Source organism: Medicago sativa, chromosome 8, assembly GCF_051527215.1.
Source record: "Medicago sativa cultivar Bolivia chromosome 8, Bolivia_mono, whole genome shotgun sequence".
Classification (NCBI taxonomy): Eukaryota; Viridiplantae; Streptophyta; class Magnoliopsida; order Fabales; family Fabaceae; genus Medicago; species Medicago sativa.
Genome location: NC_140756.1, coordinates 11256220 through 11265725, shown reverse-complemented (window position 1 = coordinate 11265725; position 9506 = coordinate 11256220). Strand labels below are relative to the sequence as shown.

General features: G+C 34.0%; 2 protein-coding genes across 2 annotated transcripts; both read right to left on the bottom strand.

The window, feature by feature from the left end:
• Positions 1-558: 558 nt before the first annotated feature.
• On the bottom strand, positions 559-3000 carry LOC146896924 (uncharacterized). Its single transcript, XM_085737785.1, has one exon. It carries the CDS (start codon positions 2780-2782, stop codon positions 2129-2131), a length of 654 nt encoding a protein of 217 aa, XP_085593911.1. The 5' UTR covers positions 2783-3000; the 3' UTR covers positions 559-2128.
• A 1705-nt stretch (positions 3001-4705) lies between these two features.
• Positions 4706-8662, bottom strand: LOC146896923 (uncharacterized). The gene has a single exon (XM_085736373.1). The coding sequence runs from the start codon at positions 6927-6929 to the stop codon at positions 6276-6278; it is 654 nt and encodes a 217-aa protein (XP_085592499.1). The 5' UTR covers positions 6930-8662; the 3' UTR covers positions 4706-6275.
• Between the last annotated feature and the right edge of the window lie 844 nt (positions 8663-9506).

Below are 9506 nucleotides of genomic sequence, written 5' to 3'. Positions count from 1 at the left end.
TAGCGTAGTCTTCTGGAGCTTTTACGCTAATAGCGTAATTTACGCTAATAGCGTATTTCTTCAAACCCAGATTCTGCTTCGCTCCAGGTACGCTAATGGCGTACCTCTCTGGCCCAATTTCGCTAATAGCGTGGAATACGCTAATAGCGAATTCTTCAAAACCAGCTTTTGCTAATTTGCACTTTTTCATGATTTTTGGTCTTTGATCAGTGTCTTGAGGATAATTCCTGCACAAAAGGATAGAGTAAGATATATAAAGCGTAATAAGGCATTTAACACTTATTTCTCGGCTTTTCCGTCAATTACTTGCAGAACAAGTAACAAAAAGTGCTTAAAATATAACATGAATTTAACACTTTTTTGACACTTATCACTCTCCCCAACTTAACTCTTTGTTTGTCCTCAAACAAAGGATTGAAAATCAAACAAGTTAATGACAAGACACAAGTACAAAAGGCTTTGAAAACTTTCTCAGATGAATGATTCAAAATGAATGCGCGTGCAAGTCTAAGTTTCCAACTAATCTAAAATTCTACTACCAACATGAGATGAGTCCTAAGTACAAAGTTCGTATCAAATATTTCAAGACAATAATATAATTATTCACGAACCACACCTAACACACTTCTTTGAAAGTAGATAAACAATTGAAAACATAAAAATGAGGGTTATGAACACACATCCGGCAATCAAGTTAACATTCCAATCAAGTTATGTGTCCATCCAAATATCATTTCAAAAGGCATGAAAACATGGATCAAAAGGTCTTTGAGGGTTATAACTTGGCTTGGCTACAAAAGAAATGTCATATGTGGGGCAATTGAAATCAAAAAGCCTATCAAAGAGAAACATTTCTTGTATCAACCATTAAAATCCACAATCTTTCCTACCAATCATCACAAACCCTTGGTGCTTAAACATGACAAACTTTGATCTTGACAACTTATTTTCTTTTTGGATTTTTCTTTCTTTTTCTCTTTTTCTTTTTCTTTTCATGTACACATTGTTTTTCTTTTCTTTTTATATTTACAACAACATGTTGTCTTGATCAAAGATAAAATTACACCATTATACTTGACAAAAGATTTACATCTACCTTCTCTCCCCAACTTGAATCAAAATACACCCTATTTGAATGTTCCCTTACTCTAAGGCAAAAGAGACAAATAAACATTGAAGGTTTAGGGTTCAATAATTAAAAACATATCAGAGTCTTAAAGTGTGTCAAAAATGAACTGGATATTGAAAAGTTTTAAAGGCAAATTCATCAAGCATTGTGCTTATGAATTGACAGTTCGTAATTGAGGACTCCGATTCATTTGGCTCAAGTGGGTTAGCAAATACTCGCTCTTCTCACAAAGTAGGCTATTTGTGGTCAAGTATGTTTCACTCATTAACAAAAAATGTGCCTTGATCACTTCCATGCCTTCACACAATTCAAAACAATTATTGGATTTAAAATAACACAATCGAGTTAAACAATGAATACCGGTCTCCTTGCATATGTACAAACATTTGAGGTTTCCTCACTTTTAGCTAGTACTAAGTGGTTCACAAACAAACATATTATTGCGAAGAACTAAATGAAATGAAATTTGCACAAAGTACTCGTTCCATATTCGAGTAAAAACCTAGAAAAACTGGAAACTTGTACCTTGGCTTTGCGCTTTTACCATAATTATGTATCATTACCAATCATCTGAGATTTGAGAATGAAGCAAGAGTGATACAAATGAAGCTTCCATGATTTTCAAAATAAAATGAAGTACTTAATCAACAAAAAATGCTAACACATTATTCAACATAAAACATAGTACTAATAAAACAAAATATGAGTCCATGTGCCAAAATGAAACAAACAACAGAAGCAAACTAGTGTTGAAAGGTATCAAGAAAGAAAACAAAAAACCAAACCATGCTTGCTCGCAATTGCGAGCTGATTTTACTCGCCATTGCGAGTTGTGTCAGTTCAGGATTCTGCTCTCTGTTTAACTTCTGTTTTTGCTGTTGTGATGCATGCACCTGACTCCTAGACTTATTATGCATTTAAAACAGTAAATAAACTCACAAAATTGGGTTGCCTCCCAACAAGCGCTTGTTTAACGTCGTTAGCTCGACGCCTTTTTCGTTAGGGTGGCCAAAATGAGACGGACAACACATCATCCTTTGAAACCCTACGCTTTGGGAGGAATTCCATGAACTTTAGGTACAGCTGATGTGGAGTCCATGACCTCCTGAACTTTGGTTTGAACAAGGCGCAAATTTCATCAATGACCCGGTAAATTTCAGCCTTGCTCACTTTCTTCCCCTTTTGTTCAAATGTTTCTTCCTTGCTAAGTAACCGTTCCTCTACCACCTCTATCACTTCTCCATTATCAACAGTGTTGGCCACTTCAATATTTGACCTTGCTTGAGGAAGTTCGTCTTTGTGTGGTGCACCACATTCTTCTAATGTTGTAACTTCCTCATTTTGAACAACAACTTCTTCAACAATCTCTCCGACTCTCTCAAACATATTTGGATTATTTTCTTGTTCTCCAAGAATGGATTGATTGTTGGCTTTGTTATCCATGATTTGTGCTTGAATCAACTCAAGTTGAAGTGATAAATTCTTCAATCTTTGGCTGGTATCTTGCATGTTTATCATGGATTGTTGCATGAAGATGTTCAAAGTATTTTCTATCACCGAATATCTCTCATCTTCATAAGAACATTGTTGATATTGTTGATAGGATTCATACTTGGGTGGAGTATAGAAGTTGTTATAACCATGATCAGCCATGATTTTGTCTAGGTGATGATCTGAAATGGAAACAACTAACAAGAAACTTTTCTTTGTTTATCAAAGAGGGGTTAGTGGTAACAACTATTAAGTAAAAAAAAATATTTACGAATTATGTACAAATGCTTAAAATGATAAATCAATCGTTCTATCTATGATATCTAAACACCAATCCCCGGCAGCGGCGCCATTTTGATGAATGATGTTTTGCATCAAAAACAAGATAAGTATTTGTATCGTCTCCACAGGGATTAGTGCGACATCACGGATATTTCAACATCAAATATCATTCTAAGTAAAAAGGGTGATTGTTTGTTTGAATTTACAACTATGTTAACTAAATGCAAAAAGTAAAAGATGAGATTAATAAGGATTGAAACTTGTTAGGAGTAGCGTTCCTTAACCAAGCGTCACACGTAAACTAATGATCCATACGAATTCTAGCTTTATAAACAACATTATCACAATCAATTCTAAATTATCCTTCGTGTCCAAAGCGATATAATTAATTCTAAGGTATCGTTTAAACATTCGTGTCCAAATCCCTTAAACGATAACAAAGTCGATCGAATAACCTAATCGACCGTGTCCAGCCTGATTAAGTATCCGAAAGCATTTAACTCTTGATTATGGTGATTATCACAAGATTAACAAACTTGTCAAGAATGATATAACCTAAGATATATTGCTACTCTAGCTCTAGATTCAAGAGTTTGTGTCCAAATCATCTTGAATCTCATTGAAAGCATTAACACAAGAATAACAACAATATTGAATATAAATTGCTAGAATCATATTTTGCAAGATCAAAAGATTACATGTTAGCAAGAATCAAGTACCTCTCATCCCAACAAAGAGTGTTTAGCTACACATCATCATGGAAGCCTTGCAAGGATGGATTGAAAAGGAAGGAACCATTACACTTGTGATGTCTCAACAAAGGAATAAGGATCCAACTTCCAAAATCACTCTCACTTCATATGATCTACCCTATTTTCTCTCTAAGATATTACAATGAAAACTAAGAGAAAAGCTATGAAAAACTAACTAAGTTCTAAGACTATCTAATAATTTCCCCTAATGAACTACTAATATATATAATAAAGCAAGCCCCAAAATATCTAAAAATAATATCTAACATAATATCTAATAATATCTTACATAAATATCTTACATAAATATCTTACATAAATAGCAAGTGGGCCACTTGAGTGAGGCTAAACTTCTATTTTAAAGGGATGAGTTTTTTACACCTACGCTAATAGCGAAATATACGCTATTAGCGTGGTTGGTCGGCCTAAGTTCTGGCCAATTGCAGTGTGCCACGTTGGTCCTTGACCCTGTTCTTCACCCTTGGTACGCTAATAGCGTAGTCTTCTGGAGCTTTTACGCTAATAGCGTAATTTACGCTAATAGCGTATTTCTTCAAACCCAGATTCTGCTTCGCTCCAGGTACGCTAATGGCGTACCTCTCTGGCCCAATTTCGCTAATAGCGTGGAATACGCTAATAGCGAATTCTTCAAAACCAGCTTTTGCTAATTTGCACTTTTTCATGATTTTTGGTCTTTGATCAGTGTCTTGAGGATAATTCCTGCACAAAAGGATAGAGTAAGATATATAAAGCGTAATAAGGCATTTAACACTTATTTCTCGGCTTTTCCGTCAATTACTTGCAGAACAAGTAACAAAAAGTGCTTAAAATATAACATGAATTTAACACTTTTTTGACACTTATCACTCTCCCCAACTTAACTCTTTGTTTGTCCTCAAACAAAGGATTGAAAATCAAACAAGTTAATGACAAGACACAAGTACAAAAGGCTTTGAAAACTTTCTCAGATGAATGATTCAAAATGAATGCGCGTGCAAGTCTAAGTTTCCAACTAATCTAAAATTCTACTACCAACATGAGATGAGTCCTAAGTACAAAGTTCGTATCAAATATTTCAAGACAATAATATAATTATTCACGAACCACACCTAACACACTTCTTTGAAAGTAGATAAACAATTGAAAACATAAAAATGAGGGTTATGAACACACATCCGGCAATCAAGTTAACATTCCAATCAAGTTATGTGTCCATCCAAATATCATTTCAAAAGGCATGAAAACATGGATCAAAAGGTCTTTGAGGGTTATAACTTGGCTTGGCTACAAAAGAAATGTCATATGTGGGGCAATTGAAATCAAAAAGCCTATCAAAGAGAAACATTTCTTGTATCAACCATTAAAATCCACAATCTTTCCTACCAATCATCACAAACCCTTGGTGCTTAAACATGACAAACTTTGATCTTGACAACTTATTTTCTTTTTGGATTTTTCTTTCTTTTTCTCTTTTTCTTTTTCTTTTCATGTACACATTGTTTTTCTTTTCTTTTTATATTTACAACAACATGTTGTCTTGATCAAAGATAAAATTACACCATTATACTTGACAAAAGATTTACATCTACCTTCTCTCCCCAACTTGAATCAAAATACACCCTATTTGAATGTTCCCTTACTCTAAGGCAAAAGAGACAAATAAACATTGAAGGTTTAGGGTTCAATAATTAAAAACATATCAGAGTCTTAAAGTGTGTCAAAAATGAACTGGATATTGAAAAGTTTTAAAGGCAAATTCATCAAGCATTGTGCTTATGAATTGACAGTTCGTAATTGAGGACTCCGATTCATTTGGCTCAAGTGGGTTAGCAAATACTCGCTCTTCTCACAAAGTAGGCTATTTGTGGTCAAGTATGTTTCACTCATTAACAAAAAATGTGCCTTGATCACTTCCATGCCTTCACACAATTCAAAACAATTATTGGATTTAAAATAACACAATCGAGTTAAACAATGAATACCGGTCTCCTTGCATATGTACAAACATTTGAGGTTTCCTCACTTTTAGCTAGTACTAAGTGGTTCACAAACAAACATATTATTGCGAAGAACTAAATGAAATGAAATTTGCACAAAGTACTCGTTCCATATTCGAGTAAAAACCTAGAAAAACTGGAAACTTGTACCTTGGCTTTGCGCTTTTACCATAATTATGTATCATTACCAATCATCTGAGATTTGAGAATGAAGCAAGAGTGATACAAATGAAGCTTCCATGATTTTCAAAATAAAATGAAGTACTTAATCAACAAAAAATGCTAACACATTATTCAACATAAAACATAGTACTAATAAAACAAAATATGAGTCCATGTGCCAAAATGAAACAAACAACAGAAGCAAACTAGTGTTGAAAGGTATCAAGAAAGAAAACAAAAAACCAAACCATGCTTGCTCGCAATTGCGAGCTGATTTTACTCGCCATTGCGAGTTGTGTCAGTTCAGGATTCTGCTCTCTGTTTAACTTCTGTTTTTGCTGTTGTGATGCATGCACCTGACTCCTAGACTTATTATGCATTTAAAACAGTAAATAAACTCACAAAATTGGGTTGCCTCCCAACAAGCGCTTGTTTAACGTCGTTAGCTCGACGCCTTTTTCGTTAGGGTGGCCAAAATGAGACGGACAACACATCATCCTTTGAAACCCTACGCTTTGGGAGGAATTCCATGAACTTTAGGTACAGCTGATGTGGAGTCCATGACCTCCTGAACTTTGGTTTGAACAAGGCGCAAATTTCATCAATGACCCGGTAAATTTCAGCCTTGCTCACTTTCTTCCCCTTTTGTTCAAATGTTTCTTCCTTGCTAAGTAACCGTTCCTCTACCACCTCTATCACTTCTCCATTATCAACAGTGTTGGCCACTTCAATATTTGACCTTGCTTGAGGAAGTTCGTCTTTGTGTGGTGCACCACATTCTTCTAATGTTGTAACTTCCTCATTTTGAACAACAACTTCTTCAACAATCTCTCCGACTCTCTCAAACATATTTGGATTATTTTCTTGTTCTCCAAGAATGGATTGATTGTTGGCTTTGTTATCCATGATTTGTGCTTGAATCAACTCAAGTTGAAGTGATAAATTCTTCAATCTTTGGCTGGTATCTTGCATGTTTATCATGGATTGTTGCATGAAGATGTTCAAAGTATTTTCTATCACCGAATATCTCTCATCTTCATAAGAACATTGTTGATATTGTTGATAGGATTCATACTTGGGTGGAGTATAGAAGTTGTTATAACCATGATCAGCCATGATTTTGTCTAGGTGATGATCTGAAATGGAAACAACTAACAAGAAACTTTTCTTTGTTTATCAAAGAGGGGTTAGTGGTAACAACTATTAAGTAAAAAAAAATATTTACGAATTATGTACAAATGCTTAAAATGATAAATCAATCGTTCTATCTATGATATCTAAACACCAATCCCCGGCAGCGGCGCCATTTTGATGAATGATGTTTTGCATCAAAAACAAGATAAGTATTTGTATCGTCTCCACAGGGATTAGTGCGACATCACGGATATTTCAACATCAAATATCATTCTAAGTAAAAAGGGTGATTGTTTGTTTGAATTTACAACTATGTTAACTAAATGCAAAAAGTAAAAGATGAGATTAATAAGGATTGAAACTTGTTAGGAGTAGCGTTCCTTAACCAAGCGTCACACGTAAACTAATGATCCATACGAATTCTAGCTTTATAAACAACATTATCACAATCAATTCTAAATTATCCTTCGTGTCCAAAGCGATATAATTAATTCTAAGGTATCGTTTAAACATTCGTGTCCAAATCCCTTAAACGATAACAAAGTCGATCGAATAACCTAATCGACCGTGTCCAGCCTGATTAAGTATCCGAAAGCATTTAACTCTTGATTATGGTGATTATCACAAGATTAACAAACTTGTCAAGAATGATATAACCTAAGATATATTGCTACTCTAGCTCTAGATTCAAGAGTTTGTGTCCAAATCATCTTGAATCTCATTGAAAGCATTAACACAAGAATAACAACAATATTGAATATAAATTGCTAGAATCATATTTTGCAAGATCAAAAGATTACATGTTAGCAAGAATCAAGTACCTCTCATCCCAACAAAGAGTGTTTAGCTACACATCATCATGGAAGCCTTGCAAGGATGGATTGAAAAGGAAGGAACCATTACACTTGTGATGTCTCAACAAAGGAATAAGGATCCAACTTCCAAAATCACTCTCACTTCATATGATCTACCCTATTTTCTCTCTAAGATATTACAATGAAAACTAAGAGAAAAGCTATGAAAAACTAACTAAGTTCTAAGACTATCTAATAATTTCCCCTAATGAACTACTAATATATATAATAAAGCAAGCCCCAAAATATCTAAAAATAATATCTAACATAATATCTAATAATATCTTACATAAATATCTTACATAAATATCTTACATAAATAGCAAGTGGGCCACTTGAGTGAGGCTAAACTTCTATTTTAAAGGGATGAGTTTTTTACACCTACGCTAATAGCGAAATATACGCTATTAGCGTGGTTGGTCGGCCTAAGTTCTGGCCAATTGCAGTGTGCCACGTTGGTCCTTGACCCTGTTCTTCACCCTTGGTACGCTAATAGCGTAGTCTTCTGGAGCTTTTACGCTAATAGCGTAATTTACGCTAATAGCGTATTTCTTCAAACCCAGATTCTGCTTCGCTCCAGGTACGCTAATGGCGTACCTCTCTGGCCCAATTTCGCTAATAGCGTGGAATACGCTAATAGCGAATTCTTCAAAACCAGCTTTTGCTAATTTGCACTTTTTCATGATTTTTGGTCTTTGATCAGTGTCTTGAGGATAATTCCTGCACAAAAGGATAGAGTAAGATATATAAAGCGTAATAAGGCATTTAACACTTATTTCTCGGCTTTTCCGTCAATTACTTGCAGAACAAGTAACAAAAAGTGCTTAAAATATAACATGAATTTAACACTTTTTTGACACTTATCAATTGTCCTTACTCATCAATTTGAACAACTATTAATGGAATTAGATGGAGAAGAAGGTAAATGTGCAAAACATTTTATGATTTAAATGATCAATTCATTACTAAAAAAAAGTTTAAAGATTTTGAAAACAAAAGAAGTTATAAATAAGGTGTTGTACTGTAGTGTACATGGCCGAATTTAAACAGTGTTGAATTGATGATGATTATCTCCTTCAATCACTATAGTAACAAATTACAAAAAAAGGAGCACAAATGCGAAGAACATTTGTTGCAGTGATTTTTGGTTCAAAAATGATTTTTTTTTTCTTTCTATATTGTTTCTTCATTTTAAAATTGTAGCAAAAATTCACAACTGTGAGATTAAAAAGTTACTATTTTTTGGGTCAAAACTTTGGGTTACGACAAAATTTGCAACAATATGTAAAATTGTAGAATCAAAAGTTGTTGCCCTTGATCGGAAAAAAGTTAGTTGTTGTCATTTAAGCAAGAATCTTTTAATTTTAAAGTTTAGAACATCTAATTAATTAAAATGTTTTCTAATATTTTTTATCTATAAAATAATAAAACGTTTATAATTAGAACATAGAGTGTGAACAGGTCCTCGTGAGCGTAGCTCAGTTGGTATGAACAATGCATAATATATGCAAGGTTCGGGGTTCGAACCCAGGCCACCACAAAAAAAAAAGTGTGAGCAAAAAAATTGAAAAAAAAACTTGTACAACATGTATATAGCTTTCGATCACAACAGTCCCATTAAAATAATAATAAATCGGTTTAAGTTAAAATGAACCCAACAACACAATATAAAAAGGAACCCAACAACATAATGTAAAAACACACT